This window comes from Trichechus manatus, unplaced genomic scaffold (assembly GCF_000243295.1).
Source record: "Trichechus manatus latirostris isolate Lorelei unplaced genomic scaffold, TriManLat1.0 scaffold00095, whole genome shotgun sequence".
Taxonomy (NCBI): domain Eukaryota; kingdom Metazoa; phylum Chordata; class Mammalia; order Sirenia; family Trichechidae; genus Trichechus; species Trichechus manatus.
This window is the reverse complement of record NW_004444031.1, coordinates 4,428,033-4,455,604: the sequence shown is the minus strand read 5'-3', so window position 1 is coordinate 4,455,604 and position 27,572 is coordinate 4,428,033. Positions and strand designations below refer to the sequence as shown.

The following is a 27,572-nucleotide window of genomic DNA, read 5'->3' as shown; positions in this document are numbered from 1 at the left end:
AGAATGTTCCTTAGAAGTGACGATGGTGAGACTTTGTCTCACATACTTTAGACATTATCAAGGAGGGACACTCCCCAGAGAAGGACATCATGCCTGATAAAATAGAGGGTCAGCGAAAAAAGAGGAAGACCCTCAATGAGATGGACTGACACAGTGGCTGCAACAATGGGTTCAAGCGTAACAACTGTTAGGATGGCGCAGGGCAGGCAGTGTTTTGTTCTATTGTACATAGGGTCGCTATGAGTTGGAATCGACTCCACAGCCCCTAAAAACAACAAACTCCTTTCACATTTTGTTTCCTTATCCTACTATCCCTTAAAAATTAAAAACGATACTAATTTAATAATTCATTTCTGAATTTTTCTTAGAAGTATTAAATAACTATCATTATTAAATTCATTTTACATATAACTATAAAATCCAATCTTAAATATTTATATATATATTCTAGCAGTTTTTCAACCTGCTTTATATTTTATCATTTGCATTTATCAGCAGAAAATTATATATATGATACAATGATACGTTTTTTAAAAAATAACATGAATAAAAATATACTTGTGCTGATATATTTGTACAGATTAAATATTTAATTCCAACCACAGATTTAAAATTTTGTCGATATGAAATATTAAGTGGCTAAAGGGCTCAAGCATAACAACGATTGTGAGGATAACGCAGGACTGGGTGGTGCTTCATTCTGTTGTAACAGAGTCTCTATGAGTTGGAACCGATTTCAGCGGCACCTAACAACAAAGCTATTTAGTCCCTGGGTGTTACAAATGGTTAAGTGCTGGACTATTATTAAAGATTGATGGTTCAAACCCACCCAGAGGCTCCTTGAAAGTAAGGCCTGGTGATCTGCTTACAGAAAAGGGTCACAGCCTTGGAAACCCTATGAAGTAGTTCTACTCTGCTCACATGGGTTTGCCATGAGTCAACTCAACGGCAAAGAAAAGCAATTCAAAGCTATTTATGTCCCTGCGTAGTGTAAAGGTTGGAGATTCAAGTCTATCCAGAGGCACCTTAGAAGAAAGGCCTGGCAATCTACTCCTGAAAAATTAATCACTAAAAATCCTGTGGAGCACAGTTCTACTCTGATACACATACGTCAACGTGAGTCAGAGTCGACTCAATGGAAACTGGTTACTGACCTGGAGGAGAAATTACCTGTTCTGTATGTACCAAAGCCCTCCCTCACTTTCTCCTCCCAGGATAACAGATATTGCATATACACAAGAAATAAATGTATCTCAATGTTGTTTATGGAAAATTATTAATTAATGAATAATATAGAGAAATAGGCAAAAGCTAAAACCTGCTGCCATCAAGTTGACTCTGACTCATAGCAACCCTACAGGACCGAGTAGAACTGTCCCATAGGGTTTCCAAGGAGCAGCTGGTTGATTCAAACTGCCAACCTTTTGGTTAGCAGCCGAGCTCTCAACCACTCTGCCACCAGGGCTAGAAGGTCACTAACTACTCCTCTCAATAAAACAAATACAAACAAGAGCGTACTGAGTTGGTGTTCCACTAAAACTAGGTGTTCATATACTGCCATCTTGTGTCCAAATCATGTGAGCTAAGGAAATATGATTCTAATGCAAAACCAAAAAGCTGTTGCTCAGTATGTTCTCACAAAAATCTGGGGATATACTGTCACTAAAATCAAACAAGAGTATTTCTTTTCCTAATCTGCACAAAAAATAATATTCCCAGACCAATTTTAAAGCAAAATTTATGCATTAAAATTTCTCTAAGAATATCTGTCTGGTCCCTGATAACATTTATTTATACTTAAAATCTGGTATAACATGTCATGATTTAGCATAACATTCTATATTGTTATTTTATGTTTAATTATTTTCAATAGAAAAATATATCTCAGAGTGTTTCATACAAAGAACACCATGTCGAGGTACTCTGCTAACCAAGCATTTCAAGAACCACAAGACAATAATTGTTCATCTAACCTTTCAAAATCGGTTTCTCATCTTGGACTTCCTATAAATTTAATATCCTGGGAAACATGAATAGAAAAACCTATGTGGCAAAGAAAACTCTTAGCAGTCTTATGCAATAACTTTTGCATTTAACACTAAAAGTCAGGGCACACTTATTTCAGGAACTGGGTAATAAGATACATACAAAAATCTCATTAACTCACATCAATTTTTTAGAATATATGATAATATGAAACAGCTGGGATGAAATGTATCTTTGCTTAGTAAACTTTAAAATTAGTAAGAAAAATATACCTACCATGTATTATGGTCTTTTATCAGTGTAATGTAGTGTCTTCTCAAAGTGCTTCTCAAAATCTAGTACACACACCAGCTGCATTAGAATCACTTGGGGAATTTATTAAAGATTGCTCCCCCACCATGTCAGAATCTTTGGCGGGGTGCAGGTAACATGCATTCTAAAGAGTATCCAGGGATGGTCACTTTCAGAAACACTGATTTATAGTGTAAACTTAAAAACAATTTAACTGCATTTCATTTATTCAGCAAATCTTTTATTAAGTGCCATCTATTAAAGAAAAAAAAAATCTTAAAAATCGGATTTTTCCCTCAGTGGAAAGGATACTAGACCAGGAATAAGAAAATCCATTTCTTACTCCAGCCTATGTTTTCTGTTTGTATTTTGTTTTTTTTCTTTTTTCCCCTCAATGTCCATTCTAGTTCTAAATTTTATGATTTTCAGTTCATATTTTTGCTGAATTAAAAAAGGAAAATTTCTGCTATTTCAATTAACATTAAAATCTGTTTTCAGCTTAAAGACAGTATTTTAAATTTTATTTTAATACAACCAAAACCAAAAAACCAAATCCACTGCCATCGAGTCGACTCCAACTCTTAGAGACCTATAGGACAGAGTAGCACTGCCCCATGCAGTTTCCAAAGCTGTAAATCTTTACGGAAGCAGACTGCCACTTTTCTCCCATGAGGCGACTGGTGGGTTCAAACCGCTATGCCACAACATAACCCGAGTTTCTAACACTAAGGATTATGGAAAACTAAAGTACTGGAACAATTCTTTATTTTTATTTTACAATATTTAGATTGAACTAAGCCTTATCTAGAATATAAAACAACAGGCAAAAGCAAAAAAATAAATAAGCTTAAAAGACTTTTACTCCTACTCATGCCAAAAAATTACTTCATGTTTTTGGAGAATCTTAACCTAATTTAAGTATTCACTAAGAAAATACTTACCTTTTCTACAAGTGGTATTAATTGCTGGTGTTCTGCTAAAGTCTTTAACAATTCCATAATGAAAGGCAGATAATTATGCTTCCTTCTGATATTTTCAATCTAAAAATAAAACATCAAACCATGGTAAGTATACATTTCTGCTAATGTTTTGAAATTTGTAATTTTTACATATAATTCAAGATAGAAATGGGATAGAATTTTCCATTCTCATAAGAAAATAATATTACAAAAAAATGAGTCAGTTCCCATAGTGAATAGACTGATACAACCAAGCACATGGAGAGAGTTTTTTTGGACTTGGCTTCCTAGCCTCTGTTTAGTAAACAGTAAAGGCTTTTAAAAGTCAATCTAAGATTACTTATACTTAATTTATGAAAGTAAATGCAAGAAGGCTTATATGATAAAATTAATACTCCTGCTGCACCTATGCAAATAATCAGAACCAGCCCATTAAGACTAGCTTTATTTCCTGACCAAGATTAACCTTTGAGATTATTTTTGATCAAAAGAGGGTAGACTATAGGAAACAATATGTGCTTCAGTGGAAAACTATAGATCTAGAGCACACCATCCCAAAGTACGTGAGTTCAGCCTTTCATTGCTGTTGAACTATTTGACAACACTGTAAGTTATACAGAAGTGACAGCAATGGAAAATTAATTCTTGTCTAGGGACATGCAGAATATTGCGCAAATACATTCTGTTTGGTCGGGGTTCAACTGACTTCATTTTCTCCCTAAAAAAAGAAAAACAGCTTCCATCTCTTTGTAAATTCGTTTCAACATTCCTTTACTTCACATAAATTTGTATTTCTTTGACTTTTCCTTTGAACTAGTTATGACATCTTACTGGTTCCTTCAGTTACTAATGAATTAAATCTTATCACATGTTCATTTTTTATCAGTACGAGTCATTTTATATCTTCTTGAACAAAGAATTCCCAAACTGTGTATCATGCAAAGATTCTGAGAACTTAAGTTTCTGTTTTACTTTAGGCAGATATTAAAAATTAGTTTATTACATAATAGCCCTGCATAGGAATATATAAATGGTGGGTAGTTATTTTTTTATATCATGTGAAATGGAACATAAACATTGAAACATTCATCCGTTACTTTCCTGTCTCCATGAACTTGGCCTTTCCCTTTCCCTCTGCCTGAAATGCTCTGGAGCCTGCCTGCTCCCACCACGGCACCTGAAGAAATCATACCAGTCCAAGGTCCATTTATTTTATTTAACAATCATTTATTGACTGTTAAGCATGTTGCAAAGCACTATGATGCCACCATGGTGAGCAATAAAGAAGTAAAGAACAGTCCTTGCCTTCAAATCAGTTTCAAATGAATAAAAATTCTTTTTGTACCATGACACACATGACAAATGACATAAGTACTACATCATACAAAAGTATGTACAAAAAGCCACACAAAATTCAAAATTCTCACCACTCTTTTCACTTGCACTGAAAAAAGCTTATCAGACAGATTGCAAGTGAAGGAGAACCACATTATTAAAGATAACTTTGATTTTATACTTGACTCCAAATCCATAAATATTTGACATAATTAAACAAAACGAAATCAAAATTATAAAATAAACCCCAAATAATCTGAAAGCAAAGTAAAACAAATGAACCTAATTGTGTATCAAATTGGTAATATAATCATACAGCAAGAAAATTTTTTCAAGTAAATTTAAAACGTAGTAATTTGATTGTACATCCAAAATGGGATATATTCTAAGAAAAATGCAAATAAGAAAAAACTTTTCTGTAATCATACCATTATTGTTATGCTGCTGGTATTGTTATTCTGAATACACCCACACACACATACACATACTATACATACATATAATACACACACAACACACACATATGCTATACATATACAGCATAAAGCAAATAATTATGTTAATGTTGTTAGAAACCAAGATTTTCAGCTTAAGAGACACAAATACTTAATTTCTTCCATTATAAAGCCCTTTAATCCTAAATTTGAACTAGAAATATTAATGTGAATTCACATTTTATTTTCTCTTCAAAACAAAAACGAATTTCTTCATTTTGAAAAGGCCTAGAAACAATAACCAATCAGCAGCGCCAAGCACCCAGAGCACCCGGATAAAAACCAAAAACCAAACCCACTGCCATCAAGTCAATTCTAACTCATAACAACCTTATAGGACAGAGCAGAACTGCCCTGTAGGGTTACCAACGAGCGACTGATGGATTTGAAATGCCAAACTTTTGGTTAGCAGCCTAGCTCTTAAGCACTGTGCCACCAGGGCTCCAAACACCCAGATAGTGATCTCTAAATATCATTTTCCAGTAAAATGAAGCAAGGCTTCTTGAAAAAAATGGCTGGTTCCAAGTCTGAGGCAGGAAATGTACAAGATGAGCCTAATACATCTTGTCATATTAGAAAGCAAAGAAGCTATCAAAGACTATGGGGGTCATATTTAAAGGACTTATAAGACAACCTGAAGAGGTTCCCAATGGCCAAAGGTGGGAAAATTTGAATATCAATAAGTATAACTGCAGTGAACTTAAGAATCAAATAGGTTAAATTTTTGTTTGTAGTAATACTAAAAAAAAAAAAAAAATCTGAAGAGAAAAGAAAGAAATCTCACTAGTTACCGTAGAGTGTCAAGAGAATCAATTCATTATTCTGAAAATGGTAAATGATGGAGGAAGATCGACATTAAACATACCTTTTTGTCAAAACATATCTATTTCAAAACATTAAATGAATAAATTTTTTTAAATAACTTACCTTATATCTTTTTAATTTTTGTACTTCTTCTTCAATAAGCATCTGATTTTTGGCAACCTCCGACTGAATAGCACTTAACATATTATTACCCTGATCAGTATCCATGGGTTCCTCCTTAGGGAGAAAAAAAAATATACAGTACACCCTAATGATTGAGGCTTAAGTCTGGAGTATGTTAAAATGATAAACAGTATATGTTCCAATTTCTACTCTTAATATTGGTGACAGAATATCAGCCTAATGACACCAACATTAAAGGATAAAAGCACTAAATACTTACTTCAATATTTCTGTTTTTTACAATACACATAAATTTTTTGTGCGTGCTTTAGATGAAAGTTTAAAGACCAAATTAGTTTCTCATTCAACAATTTGTACACAAATTGTTTTGTGACATTGGTTGCAATCCCCACAATGTGTCAACACTCTCCCCTTCTCCACCCCAGGTTCCCCGTTTCCATTCGTCCCGTTTTCCTGTCCCTTCCTGCCTTCTCATCTTTGTTTTTGGGCAAGTTTGCCCACTTGGTCTTGTATACATGATTGAACTACAAAGCATGTTCCTCACATGTGTTACTGTTTGTTTCACAGACCTGTCTAATCTTTGGCTGAAGGGTGAACTTCAGAAGTGACTTCAGTTCTAAGTTAAAAAGGTATTTGGGGGTCATGGTCGCGAGGTTCCTCCAGTCTATGTCAGACCAGTAAGTCAGGTCTTTTTTGTGTGTGTGAATTTGAATGTTGTTCTACACTTCTCTCCTGCTCTGTTCGGGATCCTCTACTGTCGTCCCTGTCAGAGCAGAATACCTATGAAATTTTCACCTAAAAAAAATCTATACTATATTATATTGCTGTAATCTTCTACTCAGCTATAAAACAAATTTGCTTAAGTATACTCTTAAGAAAATACAATCAAAGGTGTATAAAAAAGATATTTGTCTATTACTAATTCTTTTCTCTAATCATATTTACTACAGGAAGATATTTAATCGTAAAGACTAGTAAATAATTACATGGGAATCTAACTGTACCCAGTAAATTCTTCGAAAAATACATTCTAACTTGCTTAATTGTATAACAAAGTCATAGTAAATAGTTAACATAGTTATTAACTGCTAACATACTATGTGTCAGTCACTGTTTAAAGTTGTTTAAATATATTACCTCATTTAATCCTCACAACAACCTTTTGGGTAAATACTATTATCCTCATTTTACATGAAGAAACTGAGGCATATCCAAATATATCCAAATTCATATATCCACTAAGTGGCAAAGCCAGGAACTAAATCTAGACAGTCTGCCTCCAAAATCTATAAACTACCATTCAGGACACTTGATTAACTCTATAGTAAAAAATAAAAAAAACTAAAACTTCTCCTGAGAGAATAACTAAGCTAGAACTTTTGACTTAAAAGCATGGTCACAAACCTCTGCAAGTTGTCTTTGTAACTCTGCTATCTTCTGTTCATATATCATTTTTCTGTCAGACACAATGGCCATTAGGTTAAATCGAATTTCACCTTCACTGTACCTAAAAAAAACACTCATTTTAAAGTTTACAATGTAATAAAGAATTGTAAAACTATTTACAATTAAGATAATCGATTATGATGTTCCATAATTCTCTGGGATAAACAAAAATATATCAACTGGCTAACAATAAAAATTGACATTTTTAAAAAGCTTTTCACATTTGATAGAGTACAACTGTAGGAAAAAATTAGATAAATTTCATCAATCACAAATATTTTTAAATGCTCTAAAATAATGTTAATTTTTCTTAAAACATTTGAAATAAATATTTTTACCAGTTTCTCTGTGTTTATAAGAAATATGGTAACTATCATTTACTTAAGATCTCAGAAAAAACAATGCAACAAAGAGCCCACATTTGCTGGACTAATAATAATGGCATCTTGATTCCTTATTATACTTTTTATCCAAGTCATGATTAATTTCTACTTTTATTAATACTGCCTTTTGCGATGTGTGATTATAACCTGTTGCAAATCTTCTGAATGCTATCTGATTTTCACTACTCTGTTATCAATGAAAACATCTCACAGCATAAGCTTGTTTATGGTAAAGGTTGACATTTTCAAAATCACCCATAACATTATATACATGTCGTTTAATCAAGATAAAAATATATAGAAAATGTAAGCTATTTCTATACTAGTTCACCTACAGAAGTTTCTCATACATAGTTCAATTCACTGGAAGACTACGGCCCACTATAACTATAATGCTTTGAAGTATGTAAAAATGTTTTAAAAATTCTACTTGTAAGACTTCTTTTTCCCTATTCTTCCCACTAAGAACAACTAAAAACCCTGGACATCACACACACACACACATATATATACACACATACATGAATTTAAGACTGAAAGGCAGACAAGCTGGGAAGCTCAAGACCAAAGGAATGTCACAGTGGTGAACTGACTGGATTGTCTTTTTGCCTCACATATCGCAGACATGGAGCTGAAGAAGCCAGCAACCCATAAATGCCAACATGCGCAAGCTAAAAAAAAAAAAAAAAAAAGCCTAAGGACTAGAGAAAGGGACAGCCTCACAAGACAGAAAACTTTTAGATAATAACTGCTCTGCTGTTGCCAAACACAACAGAAAAAAATGTGGCCCCACACCAGCAAAGGCTGTGTGGGAAGCCTAGACTTCCACCCTTGCTAGACTGTAAAGAGGTGCCTCAATCGCCCATCTAGCTGGTGTCACAGAAGGCTGAGTAGGGAGCTGAGACTTTCATCCCTGCCAGGTGGTAATAACAACACCCCCTTGTGTTATCAGAAGAGACCAAGTGGGAAGCCAAAACTGTCACTATCATCCAGCAAGAACAAGGTCTCCCCCACTGCATGTCAGTGGAAGCCACGTGGAGAGCAGTAAGGAGACATTCCTACCCGTCTCAGCTAGGGAGGTACCAGTGGAGGCCTAGTGGGAAGCCAGAACTTCCATCCCTGCACAGCAGCAATAAAGAGCCCCTCCCCATCTGTGATGGTTAAGATTGTGTATCAACTTGGCTGGGCCACGATTCTCCATGTTTTAATGTAATCACTCCCATGATTGAATATACTGCGAGTAGCCAATCAGATGAAAGGGAGTCTCCTTGGGGGTGTGGCCCGTATCTGTATATAAGCAGACATTCTGGCTTTTTGCTCTCGCTGGATCCTGTGGCTGCTTCCTGTTGTCTCATCTCCTGTTCTTGGGACTTGAGCTGTCAGCTTATCTGCTGAACCTGGGATTCGTCGATCTGCACAGCCTGTGAGTGGGAGGCCTGTTCTCTGACCTTCCGATCTTGGGCCTGCCAGCTTCTGCAGCTGTGTGATTTGGGAGAGGCTTCTACTCTGATCCACAGACTTGGGACGTTCTAGCCTCTACAATAGCATGAGCTGTTTCCTTGATATAATCTCTCTCTATTTATATATTTATACACTTTACTAGTTTTGCTTCTCTGGACAACCCAGCCTAAGACACCATCTCAGATGGCTATGGAGACTGAGTAGGGGGCCTGAACTCTACTTTCACCTGGCAATAACAGGGCAGCACCCCGTTTTCCCCTGCTGGAGTGGTATCAGTGGAAATTAGCTACACCAAAAGTTTTAGATAAGATCCAAAGTATCATAACATAATACATAAAATGACCAGATTTTAATCAATAATCACTTGTCATATTAAAAATCATGAAACTCTCAATTTGAATGAAAATGATACTCAATAGATGCAAACACTGAGATGGCAGAATTAGAATTGTGACAAAGATTTTAAGAAAACCATCACAAAAATGCTTCTATGAGCAATTATGAACACACTTGAAACAAATGAAAAAAATAGAATAGAAATAGAAGATATAAAGAAAAACCAAACGGAAACTTTGAAAGAAAAATATACAATAAACAAAATAAAAAATTCTATTATAGGTTCAACAGCAGAATGGAGAGAGAAAAGAGCACTGAACTGCAAGATAAAACAGTAGAAACGACTCAATCTGAACAGAAAGAGAGAAAATAGACTGGAGAAAAAAAATAGCAGAGCCTCAGGGACCTGTGGAACAAAAACAAAAGCTCTAACATTTAATCGCTGTAGTCTTGGAAAGAGAGGAGAAAGAGGGTGAAGTTGAAAGAATACTCAAATAGTAGCTAAAACTTCCCAAATTTAAAAACGTGAACATACAGATTGAAGAAATGAGCAAACCCCAAACAGGATAAAACCAAAGAAATCCACACCATGACACATCATAAACTTCTGAAAACTAAAGACAGAAGAAACTATCAGAGCAACAAGAGGGAAACATCAGCATACCTATACGGGAAACACAATTTGAATGACAGTAGATTTCTCATCAGAAACTGTGGAGGCAAGAAGGAAGTGGCACAACATTGTGGAAGTGCTAAAAGAAAAGACTGTCGACCCAGAATATTATACCCAGTGACAATATCCTTCAGAAGTGAAACGGAAATCAAGACATTCTCAGATGAAGGAAAACTAAGAGAATCTGTCACCAGAAGACCTATCCTAAAAGAACAGCTGAAGGAAGTTCTCTAAAAGAAAAGAAATAATAAAAGAAGGAATTCTAGAACATCAGGAAGGAAAAAAAACAATGAAAAGACTAAATATATGGTAAATACATTTTCCTTCTCCCTTTGAGTTTTCTAAATTACGTTTAATGGTTGAAGTAAAAAACATATATATAACACTGTCTGATGTGGTCCTAAATGTATGCAAAATAATTATTTAAGGCAATTATAAATGGGGACAGGTAAAAGTATGTAAAGGGAGGTAAGATTTCTACACTTCACTCAAACTGGTAAAATGTTGATAGCAGTAAGCTGTGATAAGTTAGTGAAGCCACTAAAAAAACTATATAAGAAATATATTCAAGAAATACACTCAAAAACACTACAGATAAATCAAAAGGGAATTCTAAAAAATGTTCAAGTGACCCACAGGAAGGCAAAACAAAGCAAAGAAACAAAAATAAGAGAGAACAAAGAGAAAAAAATTAAATAGCAGACTTAAAAGCTATAACACAGAAATAATCACACATTTAATTTTACATGTAATTTTATATATACATTATATATATATGAATATACACATACACAAATGTAAATGGTCTAAATATACCAAAAGAGACAGAGATTGGCAGAGTGAATGAAAAAACATGACCCAACCTCTTCTGCCTACAAGAAACTCACTTCAAATATAATGTATAGGTAGATTAAAAGTAAAAGGATGAAAAAAGATGTATCATGCATACATTAATCAAAAGAAAGCAGGAGTATCAGATAAATTAAAATTTGGAGCAAAGAACATGTCCAGAGACATAACATTACCCGATAAAAGGATCATTCCACTAAGAAGACATAGCCATCATAAACATGTATGCATCAAACGGACAGGTTGTTTGCAAAGTGGCTGCAACAATGGGCTCCAGCACAATGACTGTGAGGATGGCACAGGTGCAGGCCGTGTTTCGTTCCATTGTACACAGGGTTGCTATGAGTCAGAACCGACTCAATGGCACCTGACAACAACAACAACAAACAGAGCTGCAAACTATGTGAGGCAAACACTGATATAACATAGAGGAGAAATAAATCCAAAACTGCCCCTATTTGCAAATGACATGATTGTCTATGTAGAAGATGCCAAGGAATCTACAAAAAAAACTCCTAAGGCTGGTGGATGAGTTTGGCAAGGCTGAGGGATGCAAGATAAAGATGAAAAAGAAAAAAAGAAAGAAAATTAATTGTACCTCTATACACTAGCAATAATGAAAACTGAAATTGAAAATATAATACCATTTGTGTTACTCAAAAAAATACAAAGTGCTTGCTTGTAAATCTGACAAAACATGTATAGGACTTGTATGCTGAAAACTATAAAATGCTAATGAAAGAAATCAAAGAATATCGTAAGTAAATAAAGAGACATACTGTGTTCATGGATTGGAAGATTCCACATAGTAAAGAAGTCAATTCTCCCCAAACTGACATAAAGGTTTAAGCTGATTTCTATCAAAACTCCAGTAAGATTTGTTGTAGATGAACAAATTTACACTAAAATTTATATGGAAAGACAGAGAAACTAGAATAGCTAAAAACAATTTCGGCAAAAAAAGAAGAATAACGTGGGAAGAATCAGTCTATCTGCGTCATGGATTGAATTGAACTGACAGATATTCAAAAATATGTGTCAACTTGGCTAGGTCATGATTCCCAGTATCGTATGACTGTCTACCATTTTTGGTCATCTGATGTGATTCCCCAATGTGTTGTATATCCTAACACTATGATGTAATGAGATGGATTAGTGGCAGTTATATTGATGAGATCTACAAGATCAGATAGTATCTTAAGCCTATCTCTTTTGAGATATGAAAGAGAGAAGCGAGCACAGAGACATGGGGACCTCATACCACCAAGAAAGCAGTGCCAGGAGCACAGCGTGTCCTTTGGACCTGAAGTCCCCGTGCTGAGATGCTCCCAGACCGAGGGAAGACTGATGACAAGGACATTCCTCCAGAGCCGACAGAGGGAGAAAGCCTTCCCCTGGAGCTGGTGCCCTGAAATCAGACTTCTAGCCTACTGGACTGTGAGAGAATAAACTCCTCTTTGTTAAAGCCATCCACCTGTGGTAATTCTGTTGTAGCAGCACTAGATGACTAAGACAATCTGATTTTAGGACTTAAAGCGACAGTAATTAAGACTGTGTAGTACTGGCAAAGGGACAGACACAGATCTATGGAACAGAATTATGAATCCAGAAATACACACACACAAATATGCCTGATTGACTTTTTACTGGGTGTAAGAGCAATTCAATGGAGGAAAAACAGTCCTTTCAACAAATGGTGCTAGGATAATTAGATGTGCATAAGCAAAATAATGAACCTTGACTTAAACTTCATACCTTGTACAAAAACTAACCCAAAATGGATCACAAACTTAAATGTAAAATGCTACACTATAAATCTCTTAGAAAAGAACATAAAAGAAAATCTTCAGGATCTAGGGCTAGGCAAAGAAATCTTAGACTTGACAACAAAAACACGACTGATAGAGGGAAAAACTGATAAACTGAACCATGTCAGGATTAAGAACTTTTGCTCTATTAATGTTATACTGCAGATCATGTTGGGAGGAAAAGGCCATAGGCTACAGACAGAGGGAGAATATTTGCAGTCCATTAGTCCAATGAAGGACTAGTATCTAGAATATATAAAGATGTTCAAGCTCAACAGTTAAAAAAAAAAAAAATCTAATCAGAAAATGGGCAAAAGACATAAAAGATGTTCAATATCCTTAGCTAGTCATTAGGGAGATGCAAATTAAAACCATAATGAAATATTACTACACACTTATCAGAATGACTAAATAAGAAATAGTGACAACACCAGATGCCAGCCAGCAAGAATGCAGAAAAACCGGCTCAATCATACATTGCTGGTGGGAATGTAAAGCGGTACTACCACTCTGGAAAAGCTTGGCATTTTTTTAAAAACTAAACATGCATCTACCATATGACCCTGCAATAGCACTTCTGGGCATTTATCCCAGAGAAATAAAAACTCATATTCACATGAAAATCTGTACGCCAAGGTTTATAGCACCTTTATGTATAAGAACCAAAAAGTGGAAACTACCCAGATATCTTTCAACAGGTTACAGATATCAGTTGAACAAACTGTGGTACATCTACACCATGGAATACTACCCATCAATAAAAAGAATGAATTGTGGATACACATAAACAATCTGGATGAATCTCCAGAGAATTAGGCTGAGTGCAAAAAAGCCAATCCCAAAAGGTTATATAGTGTATGATCCCATTTATATAACGTTCTTTGACAAAAATTATAGAACTAGAAAACAGATTAGTCATTGTCAGGGAGGGATTAAGGATGGGGGGGGCAGCAAGAATAAGGAAGTGAATACGGCTATGAAAAGGCAACATGAAGAATCGTTTTGGTGATGGAACGAACGTCTCTGTATCTTGATGCCGTATCACTAACAGCATCCTGGTTGTGATATTGTTCTACAGTTTTGCAAGATGTTACCACTGCAGAAAACTGGGCACAGGGAACACAGGATCGCTCTGTATTCTTATAACTACATGTAAATATATAACTCTCACAAAATAAAAAGTTTAATAAAAACAGATGCTAAAAAGAACTCTACAAAATACCTGTACAAATTACCTCTACAAAATATTTGTACAAATATCTAATATAAAGGAGATCTACATGCTTAATGTCTCTAAAGATATCATATTACTAAAATTTAGAGATTTTCTGAGATAGAAATGTATTATTCCTAAACACATTAATCCAATGAAAATGAGTCAAGAAGCATTGCTTAAAGAAGAATAAAAGTATTAAAAATGCTTAAAAGCCAGAATGTTATGCCAACGAGGTTAGCTAAGCATTTACTTTTGTATCCTTTTTTCTATAACTGGCCTCACTGCGCTGATCCAGTCGTCTTGATTGCATGCTCCTAGAAAGAAATTTAAAAACAAGTAAATAAAAATAAGAAAAATCAACATTGAAATTATCAATAGTTTGGCTCAAAATATATTTTTACAAACACTTGAGCAAATGCAGAACAGGAAAAATCTTTTTAGCTTTTTTAACTATGTTCAGCTTCAATTCTAATTTTCTTGGTAATGGTGAAGGGCAAGAATATGATCATAATTTGCACTGCCACATTATTACGTCACTTAGTAGATGCTGAACAAATGTCTGAGAAAGTAATGAATTAGTGAGTTATCTCATTTAAACTTACAAACTTGTAAGATAATAACTACCCTCATTTTACAAATGATGAAACTGAGGGCTAAGAAAAGCCAACCCACATGTTAGTAGCAAAATAAGGACTCAACCCATAGCTGTCTGATTCCCACCTTCGTAATTATAAAAAACTGAAGTCCATGTGTAATGCAAAACTAATTTTACCCAGTGTTTTAACTTCCTCCCTTCCTTTTTATTTTACCAAAAATTTTAGCACAGCCACCAACTACAGAGCAAAACTGGCTGCTCTCTTTTATCTTTAATTTCTTTATATATGATGTTTCTAATGAAAAGAAAATGGCTGACCAGATAGAAGCCAACAGAGAAAACACAGAGATCAAATCAACCACCATACTGGGGAAAACCAGCTTCTACAGGATTGAAAGAACGTTCCTCTAGTTTTCTTTTAAACAACAACAACAAAAAAAACCAAACCCATTGCTGTCAAGTCAATTCCAATTCACATCAACCCTATAGAACAGAGTAGAACTGCCCCACATGGTTTCCAAGAAGCAGCTGGTGGATTCAAACTGCCAACCTTTTTGTTGGCAGCCATAGCTCTTAACCACTGCACCACCAGGGTTCCAGTTTTCTTTAACAGACATAGAAAAATAAATATTTTTTTTAGAGACAACATGTATATTTGCATTAAAAAAAAAAAAAAAAACCCACCAAGCCCACTGCCGTCGCGTTGATTCCAACTCATAGCAACCTTACAGGACAGAGTAGAACTGTCCCATAGGGTTTCCAAGAAGTGGCTGGTAGATTCGAACTGCTGACCTTTTGGTTAGCAGGCAAACACTTAAACACTGCGCCACCAGGGCTCCATTAGATAAACTATATTGACTTAATATAAGGGGCACAGTCAAAAAGTACAAACAAAATGAACCTATGCTAATTTTTTTTAAATCTAGAAGTATAAAGTTTCATGAACAGCGTACACAACATTAGACTCAATTAAAACAAATTTTATAAAACTTAAAAACAAACCTAATTTAAAAATAAGAAATCTTAATGAGGTCAAAATAAAGAGTTAAAATTCTTCTGTGGGCCTATTATTTCAGCACAATTTCAGAACCACAGACTGTAGCCCCAACCTTGATAAGCATTTACTATTTTTATTTTTGCTCAAGGTTAGAGACAGGGTAGATAAAAATAAATCTACCCTTTGGCGCATGAACACACTCTCTAAATAGAAACTTTGAAGAAAAATATTTTTGTAGACAATTAGATTGTTAAGCACTCAATTAAAGTGATCCTGAACAATCCAATTCCAAAAAAAAAAATTTCAATACAAGATGATAAGAAATGCTTGATATCTGTTACCAATAGCTTAAAAATCACAAGAATATTTTTAAGTTCATTAAAAAAGAGTAGTTTTTAAAAGTTAACTAGAAAAAAATACAAATGTTATGTAATCTATAGGTTAAAAAAATATTTTCTCTTAGAAAAAAAATTAAAGGTCCCAGTTTAACTATAGTAATCAACATGACTTCCTATAAGTTATTTCATTACATACAGTATTGAAGAGCTTAGGGCCTCTGTGATATATACTACCTTATAAGTCACTTTTTCCTCCAAAAGTTAACCAGCACTATGACTAAAATGAAGGGGAACACCCAAACTCTTCTTACTTGTCAAAAGTGAAATACCAGGACATCCTATAAATTTTGTTACATATTATATTTATTTCATGAGTGGCACAGAGGAATGAGATTACCTAAATCAATTGGTCCTTCTCTTAATCCATCTAATTCATACAGCCTACCATTAACAGGAACATAACTGACAAAATGAAAAGCATCTTCTTCTTTTGCTGACGTCTTTGCATCAAATTCAAACATCTGCTGTCTACAGTGGAAAAAAAAAATAGTGACAAACAGAGAAGCAAAGAAAATAAACAGTATTGGTTACTGCTGTCAACTCGGCTCTCGACTCATGGCAACCCCATGCACAAATGGATCAGGCCATTGTGATCCACAGGGTTTTCACTTCTGATATTTGAAAGTAGATCACTAGCCCTTTCTTCCTACTCTGTATTATTCTGGAAGCTCCACTGAAACATGTTCAGTGTCTTAACAACACGCAAGCCTCCACTGACAGATGGGTGGTGGCTGCACTTCACGTGCTCTGGCCAGTAATCAAACCCGAGTCTCCCGCATGGAAGGGGACAATTCTGCCACTGCGCCACCACTGCCCTCAAACAGTATTTATTTAATGTAAAGTCTCTTTACCTGGCAAAACTGTTGTGAACTTGTCGAATCACATCTGAATTGCTCAGTGCCAAACCCTTCATCTACAATAATTTGAAAAAGAAGAACATTAAAATAAGAACCATCACAAATACGGCATTTTAGGAGTAAGAAGATAGTACTCACAGCTGCATCAAAACTTTGTGAAAATTCTTTAAACTCTGATAATGTCTCTCCTAAGTGGACATCTTGATGGGTACAGTTTAATAACACACTTACAATGGCTTGAGTAGCACAAGCATTATTAATTACCTGTAAAATACAAAATGAAAGACATTAGCAATTTGTTTTAAAATACAGTTTTTAACTAGTGACAGTGACCTCAAAAATATAAACTAGAGTAAGAGTTTTCAAATTTTATTATATATAATCTTAGCATAAATATAGTAAACATGTTTAATTTGTATTCTGTTTCCAGTAATCTGCTTTAATTCTGGAGTTGAAGATTCTAGAAAACCAAATAAATTCAATGAACTCATGAGTGAAAACCAACCCAGTTAGAGTAACATGGCCAATTTTTCTTAATCTGAAACACAGATGGTTAAGCAAAAAGAACTTGTCCTCACCTCCTAGTCACTTCCCCTAAATTCACTCTTACCTATCCAGATTGAACTCATATCTCAGTACCCAGCACAAGCTCCAACTCATAAATTTTAGAGAAATTCTCCAACAATTCATATTAGTTTCTACCCTCATCTGACTTCCTAAAAAGGGTACATATTGTCCACACATTTTTTCACTCTGTAACATATAGTCTTCACAGTGCAGTCATCTAGCTGTTAACTGTTCATTCTATAAATTATTTGGAGCTTACATTCTGGTGAATGCCAGCAAGATTAACTGTAGAGCTGAACCAAATCTGATAAATGATTTTTTTAATGCAGCTTAGTCCTACTACTATATTTTATTACTATAATTAAATACCATTTCTAGTTAGAATCTTTCCTATAACGCTATTAGCTTATGATTTTACATTTTAGTGTATTATCTATTTTTATCCTCCCTGATTCAGAAGAAAAAACTTGAATTATCCTCCCTTTATAATTTTCATAGCCCTCTACTATTTATAATGCCAAGAATTCTGAGATATTATGAATACTCACCAGTTCTTAAACTTTTAACGTAGTATGTTTGAGAGACTCCTTGATGAGACTACATTCTCCACTAAAGAATACTCTTGCCCCCGGTTCTCAAATATAATGATACCACCACAGTTCTGTAACTCCTCTTAAAGCATTTATATGCAAAACTGTCTTTTAATTGATAAATTAGGAAAAAGTGGTAGGAAACTAGACTACAATTAATATTGTTGCTAATTCCTATTCATATGTATTCTGATCTAAACCACAGTTCTTTAGTAAATCTGAGTGAAAACTTTTTAAAGGAGACTTCATAAAGGTAATTGACTAAAATTTAAATAATACTTATTGCTTCCTTATCTTGGGCTAAACTTACGTGCAGTGAAATTACCTGGGGCTAAAGGAGGTAGGACTAAGGCTGGAAGAAGTTAAAATGTATCCATATTCACATATTCTTTCAAAATCACAACACAAGTGAAGATACGTGTGCAACGCCGGGCTAGGTGTTGAGGCTACAGCAGAAAATATTATCAAATCTGTAATCCATCACTTCAGGAAATTTTTTCAAAGATTTCGAAAAAAACTCCCATGGTTATTGATACTTCTCTTTTGGTATCAATAATGATTTATACAACCCATGATATATTACAGCTCACTATTTTGTGTGTGGAAAAATAGTAGTTGCTATGCGTACAGATATAAAAATACCTCTTAAGGCTTTAAAATGAATTTAGTGCCACCAAGTGGCTACGCTAAGTATGTACAGAATTACCAAAAATAACTTTAAAAGTGTACAGTCAGCCATTCATTCATTCAAATATTTAAAGTGTACAATGTGCCAGGCATTGTGCCAGATGCTGAACCAGTAAACAAGAGAGACATGGCTGCTGATGGGATGAAACTCATATAAAAATCGCCTATTTGGGAGAATTTTAACATTAGCTTATGTTACAAAAAATTCTTTGCACTGTAAGTTATTTGTGGAGTCTCCAATTTTGTTTAAGTTTTAGCTTATTTATTTACCATTTTACAATAAAGTAGTGGAATTCAACAACAGAAAAGAAGCTAGAGCAGGAGTCACAAGTAGAGCTGGCCCAGAACTTTAAGAATTCAGTCTGAAATCCTTGTAGAGGGCATATACTCTTTAGTTCATCAGGGCTCTTCAACTCTCTACTTCTAACTTCCCACTTCCTACTTCATAACCCGACTGACATATTCGTGTTGCCAGCCTGATCCTACAAGCATTTCACTTTGCAACCCCTGGACTAAAGAATAACTTCTTTTCATAGCTTATACAAAAGAATGGCAGATAAGGAATAATATTAAAATTGTTGAAGATACTGCATATATAAATTATGGTCTGTCTTTATTGAGTCATAGCTATAACAAGATGTAATAATAAAATTTTAACGTTTATTAAAAGTCAAAGAAAAAAGGTTGAGAACTAAACTGTGGGCTACTAAAGGGAAGACATTAAATAAGTAAATAAATACAATAAATGCCCTGCCCATGAAGAATACATACCGGAAAAAGAGACGAACAACATAAAGACAAAATAGTGAAGGAACAGGTCATCTTAGACTAGAGTATCAGAGAAGGTTTCTCTATGAATGTGAAATGTCAACAGGGCTTTGAAAGCTTGGTAGGACCTAGATACCAAAGAAGGATATTCATTCTAGGAAGCAAGAAAGGTATGAAAAAAGGAACGAATTAAAATGTTAGGTTCAAAAAATAATAAGCATGTTGGTTTGTAGTGGTATAATTATAGTCATAACATGGAATCATTCAATACCTTGAAAATCAATGACCTTGAGGAGTCAGGAGTTTACCTTAAGAATGTAAAATTTCTAATAGGAAAATAATATAATAAAAATGTTTCAGAAAGATGAAGCTTAAGACAATTTAAAGGGAAGATTGAATGTAGCTGAAACTAGAAACAAGATCAGCTGAGCTGATAACCTTATGCAGACATGAAATAAAGAGTGGCAAATTAATGGACTACATAAAATCACTACTGCACAAATATGCAAGCTAAAATCTAGGAGTCAAGAATATCACTAAAAATAAGATTAAAAAGAGAATTCTGGAATACTAATAACAACCATATGAAATAATTTTGAAAACTTAAGCTGAAATGAAGAAATCAAAATATATATATATAAAATATATATATCTTACCAGAACAAATTAAAAAAGAAATTAAAAAAGCCTGAATAGCCCTTTAACTATTAAAGAAATTGAAGCAGTGGTTAAAAATATTCTTAGAAAATACCGGGCCCAGATGGTTTCACAGCCTAATTCAAACAAAATACTAATAAATTAAATCCAACAATGCATAACGAAACAATACATCATGACCAACTGGACTTTTCTCTTACGCAAGGATGCAATTATCCTGGTATAAAAGGATAATTTAATGTTACAAAAATTCATATAAAATAATTGACCACATTAACCTCGTAAAAGAAAGGGAAATAATCATCTGGACAGTTGCAAAAAAAGCCATCTGACAAAATTTAAGACCCTTTCATAAATAAAGACACTTAGTAAATTAATAATACAACTGCTGTACCTGAAAAAGGATATCAAAAAACAAAAACAAAAAACCTACCAGAGTAAACATCATTGTAAATGGGGAAATGTAAAAAGCATTTCCTTTGAAATTACAAATGATTTTATTGGAGGTCCTAGCCAGACATTAAGATAAGAAAAATAAATTGGAGGCATAAGGATTAGCAAGGAAGAAATAAAACTGTTATTATTTGTAGATAAGGACAACCCTCCCAAAAGAAAAAAAAAAAAAAAACTACAAACAAGTTACTGGAGATAATAGAATAGCTCATCAGGATGGCTACATTTAGTATTTATGTATAAAAGTGAATTGCATTTCTTTACACCAGCAGGAAACACCTAGAAAATGTAATTGAAGAGGACAATTTACAACAGTAACAGATATCAAGTAACTATGACTAAATTGAACAAAAGATGCATAAGACCTCTACAGAGAAAATTGTGCAACTTATTAAAAAGACATTAAAGAAGATCTAAATAAGCAGAGATACATACTACATTTGTGACTTAATATCATGAAGATAATCAATTCTCCCAAAATTGATCTATACATTCAATGTAATTCTAGTCAAAATTCCAACAGAATTTTCCATACAACTTGATGATTCTGAAATTTACATGAAGACAATAGGGCCAAGAATAGCAAAGACATTTCTGAAAAAGAGCAAGGAGGAGAGACATGATCTATGAGATATCAGACTTTATGAAGAAGCAAAAGGAATTTAGACAGTGTGGTATTGGTAAAGATAGACAAATTGGTCAATGCAGCAGAATAAAGAGTCCAGAAAACCCACACACAGGTATGGAACTTTAGTACAGGGCAGAGGTGGCATGTCAGATCAGTAGGAAAAACAAGGGCTGTTCAATAAATGTGGCTAGAAAAGAATGGTAATTCACATGGGAAATGATAAAATTGAACGCCTACCTCACACCATATACCAAAACCTAACTATTGCTGAATTAAGGACATACACGTCAAAAATAAAAATTTAAATATATCTTTAAACAAGATATGAAATGCACAGACTCTAAAATATAAAATTATATTCATCAAAAGACATCTAAAAGAAAGAGAAAAATAAGTTCCCAACTTGAAGCAGCAATATCAAGAATATATATGCAACTCCTACAAATCAAAAAAGAAAAGCACAATTAACCCAATAGAAAAATAACATAAACAGGAATTTCACGGAAGAAACACATGTGGCCAATAAGCACATGAACAGCCTGTCAATATCATCAGTGATCAGGGAGATGTAAAAACCACGACTACACAGAAGTACCATTTCAGAACCAACTGATGGGCAAAAGTTAATAAAGTCTGACAAAGACAAGCTGTGAAGTATGTGGCTCTTATACATTGAAACTCTTATACACTGCCAAGTGTAAACTGGCAGTGGCAATCTAAATTGGAGCATCTACTTACAAAAACATTTTGATATTTCTTCCTATAGTCGCACATTTCTGTATTAAAATAGTCATTCTACTTCTAGGTATATACCAAGAGAAACTTACATGTGCACAACAGGAGACATGTACAAAAATATTTATAGCAGCACAATTCACAGAAGCAAAATGACAAACCCAAATGCCAATCTGCAGAAGAATAAGTAAAAAAACTGCTGTATGTTCATGCAATGGATATTATTTTATATGACATGCAGTATAAGTGAACTATTATGATAAACAACTTACAGATAAATCTTACCAATATTAAGTGAAAAAATCCCCCAAAATTACATGATATGTTTTATCAAGTTAAGATCTTGTATACATGCACAACTTTTAGGATTATAAAAAAATACATAAAAAGGAAAGCGAGGAAATGAAAAACAGAATTCAGCATGGATCTCAGACATAACCAAACACCTCGCAAGATTGGTTTTCTGAGTTTGAAGGCTTAGGACCATAGTACCATGGGACAATTCAGTTAACTGACATAATATAGTTCATAAAATGTATGTTCTACATTCCAGTGTAGTAAGTACTGTCTGGGATACTAAAAGCTTGTGGCAATCTAAGATACAACTATTGATCTCTACTTATCTGGAACAAAAGAAAGAAGGAAACCAAAGACTCAGAGAAGAAAGTAGTCTACAGTACTAACAGTCTACACGAACCACGGCTTCATCTACCCTGAGACGAGAAGAACTAGATGGTATGCTATCCCCTTCCTACTGTCTGAATCATGGAACACAGAGAATGGATGAAGCCCAGCAATCAACTTGGACCATGAAATAACCTTTAGAATAGAAGCCACACACAAAGGAGCAAAATGAAACAGCTTGCAACCTTGACAGTTCTTAATTGCGAAGGAAAAAAAAAAAATTCTATTTCATGTAAACCATTGTTTTTCCACACCTAACCAAACCTTATCCTAATGTAACATTTGTTCAGTTTCATGTCTCATGTCATCCTCCCCTCTTGCTCTCTACACTCCACCACACTGGCCACCTTCTAGCACCTTTTACTAGTCTTACCCCCTTTTGCCATAAGGCTGTTAGTTTATCTGGGATAAACTATCCCCAACTCCTTTTCCCCAATTAATATCTACCCTCTAGATTTCAGCTGAACTGTCACTCAAGGAGTTTTCTCAGACATCCCTGACTAGGTCAAGTTCCACTGTTATATGTGCACAGTAAAGAATTTAACTTTGTCCAAAGAGAAGTCTGGCCTTTGCCATCAGCTTATGGGAGGTGATCTCTAAACTCTTTTAATGTCATGCCTAGTGTCTTTGTTTACTTAGGTTGATTTGAACCACACCAGATAGTCTAACAATGTGATTTTAACAATACTCCCCAGGTGATTCTTATATATACATATGATCTTGTTATATGTGCAACAAGATCTGTATAGCCAGATCTGGGGATTTCAACAAGATTCCCAGGTGATTCTTACATATACTTCTACATTTTAACAAGATACCCAGATCTTGTTATACATATAACAAAATCTTATGTATACATAAGAATCACCTGGAGATCTTATTAAAATGTAGGCTCTGATTCAGTATATCTGGGGTAGAAATGCAAATTCTCAGCAAGGGGTCGAATTGGAACAAACCAGTTCAAAGTACCATGTATAACTTATCATATATAAATATAATTTTCATTAAATTTTTTTTAAGTTTCCAAAAACACTCCTAACAGTCCAGAAACCCTGGTGTGGGAATCATTACTACAGGCTCTTGAAGTCTAAGACCAAGGATTATATATTTATGTAATATACACAAAATGTATAGCTTAGGCTCATAGGAGGCATACTCTAAGAACTAACAGATATTATCGGGGAAGTACTGATCTGCCAGTTTAATAAAAATTTAGCATAATACAGTACAAAAAAAAAAACAGGTACTATTGGAGAATCACTAATCTAACATCTTAATAAAGACTACTGGAATATAGTACAAATAAAACATTATAGTAAAATAGATATGAAATGCAGAACTAGAAAAATATCAAGGGACTCTGGAAATGATAAATTCAGACTCTATTCTTTTCCTTCTTTATAGAGTATCTTCTTATACCTTAAAAATGTCTAGGCCACCGTGGGGTCACTATGAGTTGGAATCGACCTCACAGCAATGGGTTTGATTTTGGGCTTTACAAATCAAAAACATCATTAGTGAATTCCAGTGTTCTTTATTGCAACATTCTTACAGATCAACATTCATCTACATTTGTTGTACATCTATGTGCCAGAAACTGTGTATAAAAAGAAAAACCTTGACTCCTGGGTTTACAATTTAGTATGAAAGAAATTCAATTAAAGAAGCAATTACCTGGACTTGTGTGTGTATGTATGTATATGGAAAAAAACCTGGAAAAATTCTTTTCAATGATGGAGCAGAAACTGTAAGGTACTTTTATTTTCTACATGACATTATTTCTATGTTTAAATTTTGTATAATGAGCATATATTCTTACAGACATTGTAAAAATAACAAAAACTTTCTTTAAAAGGAGAAAAATCACCTAAAGGACTTTTAAAACTATCTGTCCTTTATCTTTTGTCTCCTATCCACACCTTGAGAATCACAAACAACTGCAGTTTTAAAACTATAATTATTGTACTATATGACACATAACTACAAAAATATTACAATATACAAACGGATTATTTGTGTTAGAGAAAAATTAGAAACTCAAAATGTTGACCATTCAGAGATTAAATAAATTATGGAACATCTATTCCAAGAATACTTTAAAAGAGGCAGTGTGGTGATATAATTAAGACTGTGGACTTCAGAGCCACAGTGCCTGGGTTTGCACTCCAGCTCTGCCACTGACTAGCTGTGTAACTTGAGCCAGCTGCTTAACTTCTCTGGGACTCAGTTTCCACATCTGTGAAATGATGAAGAACCTGTAAAACCTCATAGGGTTGTTGTGAGGATAGTTACTACAAATAATAATAAAAAATAATACATATAAAAGCACCCAGTAAGACTTTAATAAACGTTAGCTATTATTGTTAATATGTACTGAATGGAATAATGTCAAACTTTTATCATTAAGTTAAACAAGATGCAAAATATTTTGCATAATAATCCGATTTTAGTAAAAAAAAAAAAACTTAAGAACATGTTAGCCTATGAATAGAAAACGTGGGAGGTAGCATAGCATGTTGAATCACAAACCTGGGCTTTAGACCTCAGTTTAAGCTCTGAATCTACCATTTATTAGCTACATGACCTCAGGAAAATAAGTAAATTTTTCTAGGCCTTAATTTCTTCATTTGTGAAATGAGGATAACAACCCCATCAGGTTGTTGTGAGGATTTAATAAAATAATACATCTAAAGCACAATATCTGCCATACAACAAGCATGGTAAATGTTGGCTACTATTATATTGTTATTGTCATCATTATAATTGTTATTAATAAGAAGGGTCACGCCTGTCTTATTTGCTGTTAAATCCTTAGTACCTAAAACAGTGCCCAGCACAAAGGAGGTGCTGAAACATTACTTGCTGATTAAATTAATGAGTCAAAGTGGTTAATAGAAGTAGGGTGGGATTACAAAGATATTCACTTTCATCACTAAATGTTTCTATAGCATAAATTCTGCTATCAGGAGAAAAAAATGATTTTTTTTTAACTATACAATAATAAAATCATGTTTTCCAAAGCCTTAAAGTAAAAACGAAAAAGTTCTGATCTCTCTAAATACAATGAATTCAAAAAAGTTGTGGGAAAATGGATTTAAAAGAAAGGAAGAAGCTATAAAATAAGGAAAACACATTACTAACTAAAATAGCAAAGGCTTGACCTAAAAGGGCAGTAATGAGAAGTAGCAATTTTATTTTCTCCATCTTTCTAAAAGTTAACCAGATTATCCTAAGCAATTTTGAGTCTCAGAAATAAGTACCATTTTCAAAAAAAACACAATAGTATTTAACTTAGATTTTAAATATTAATCAAACCTCTTCTGTCATTTTCTTTTTCAGCTTTTCCAAACAATGGGCCAGATATACGGAGTCATCTAATAATGCTAGCTGATTTTCCTGACCATTGTAATCGTAGTTCTCAAAGTGTGATTCACGGCAATCCCTAAGACCCTTTCAAGGGGTTTGTGAACTCACAATTGTTTCCATAATTCTAAGGTAGTTTTTGCCTTTTCCACTGTTTTCACATTTGCACTGATGGTGTAAAAGCAATTGAGGGAAAACCTGATGGCATTTGACCACCAATCTAGGCAGTTGCGTTGAACTGTTTCAATGTCATATACACGTATTTAAAACAAGTAAAAGCCAGTTTCACTTAAGACTGTCTTTGATGAAGCAGTAGAAGTTATTTTTATTAAACTTCAACCTTGAAGTACACATCTTTTTAGTACTTTGTGGGAGGAAACAGGAAGTATAAATAAAACACTTCTGCTGCATACCAAGATATGATTGTTGTCTCGAAAAAAGGCACTTGTCGATTAAGAGCTAAGTTGGTTGCTTTTTTTCTAGCAGCACCATTTCTACTTAAAAAAATGAGTATCAGACAAAAATGGCTGTTCAGATTAGGGTACCTGGCAGATGGTTTCTTGAAAATGAGTGAAATGAATCTGTTGCTTCGAGGAAAACACCTGATTTTCTTTCCACTGTAAAAATTTGAACTTTCAAGTGAAAATTAGAATTCTGCAAAACTTGGGTCTGCCACCGTCAGCTTAAAAGTGTCTCAATAGTTAATGACTTTTCTGATGAGATAGGTGGTGATATTAACAAACGTGATTTGCTGATACTGTATAATCAAATGTGTCAACAACTGAAGATCTGCATAAGTTGATGAATTTTCCAAATGACCAATGCATGATGTTACAAAATCATGCATGAGGAAAAGATTAATTCAAAGGGCAAAATAAACCAAAGGATTTTAATATAACAAAATACAAAAAGTTCATTGATATGGTTTCAGATTACACACTGCAATGAACCGTTAAGAAAGCAATACTTTTAGAGTTTTGATACAGAGTCAAAGAATATATATTCACACTTATCTTGAAAGATATTAATATACTCCTTCCTTTTCCAACTACACATATGTGTGAGACTGGATTTCTTCATAAATTTCAGCCAAAAAAAAAGAAAACATTGCAACAGACTGACTGAAGAAGCACATATGAGAATCTAGCTGTGTCCTATTAAGGCAGACATTAAATAAATTTGCAAAAATGTAAAACAATGTATTCTAATTTTTTGCTTTGGTTGTTATTGTTGTTGTTAGGTGCCGTTGAGTCAGTTCTGACTCATAGCAACCCTATGCACCACAGAACGAAACACTGCCCAGTCCTGCGCCATCCTCACAATCGTTGTTATGCTTGAGCCCATCGCTGCAGCCACTGTGCCAATCCATCTTGTTGAGGGTCTTCCTCTTTTTCGCTGACCCTCTACT

At 34.2% G+C, this 27,572-nt stretch overlaps 1 protein-coding gene across 5 annotated transcripts in view; it reads right to left on the bottom strand.

The window, feature by feature from the left end:
* Positions 1 to 27,572, bottom strand: part of UCHL5 (ubiquitin C-terminal hydrolase L5) — a 57,232-nt gene that overhangs the window by 7,104 nt on the left and 22,556 nt on the right. For 2 of the 5 annotated variants that reach the window (XM_023737017.1, XM_023737015.1), the window contains exons 4-11: positions 17,171 to 17,296; positions 17,027 to 17,088; positions 16,513 to 16,643; positions 14,436 to 14,499; positions 7,418 to 7,520; positions 5,993 to 6,106; positions 3,219 to 3,317; positions 2,263 to 2,321 (exon numbers count right to left, since the gene is read on the bottom strand). In XM_023737017.1, the coding sequence (XP_023592785.1) occupies positions 2,263 to 2,321; positions 3,219 to 3,317; positions 5,993 to 6,106; positions 7,418 to 7,520; positions 14,436 to 14,499; positions 16,513 to 16,643; positions 17,027 to 17,088; positions 17,171 to 17,296 (758 nt within the window). The remainder of the gene's footprint in view (positions 1 to 2,262; positions 2,322 to 3,218; positions 3,318 to 5,992; positions 6,107 to 7,417; positions 7,521 to 14,435; positions 14,500 to 16,512; positions 16,644 to 17,026; positions 17,089 to 17,170; positions 17,297 to 27,572) is intronic. The other 3 variants (XM_023737016.1, XM_012557344.2, XM_004382557.2) reach the window with 3 other exon arrangements.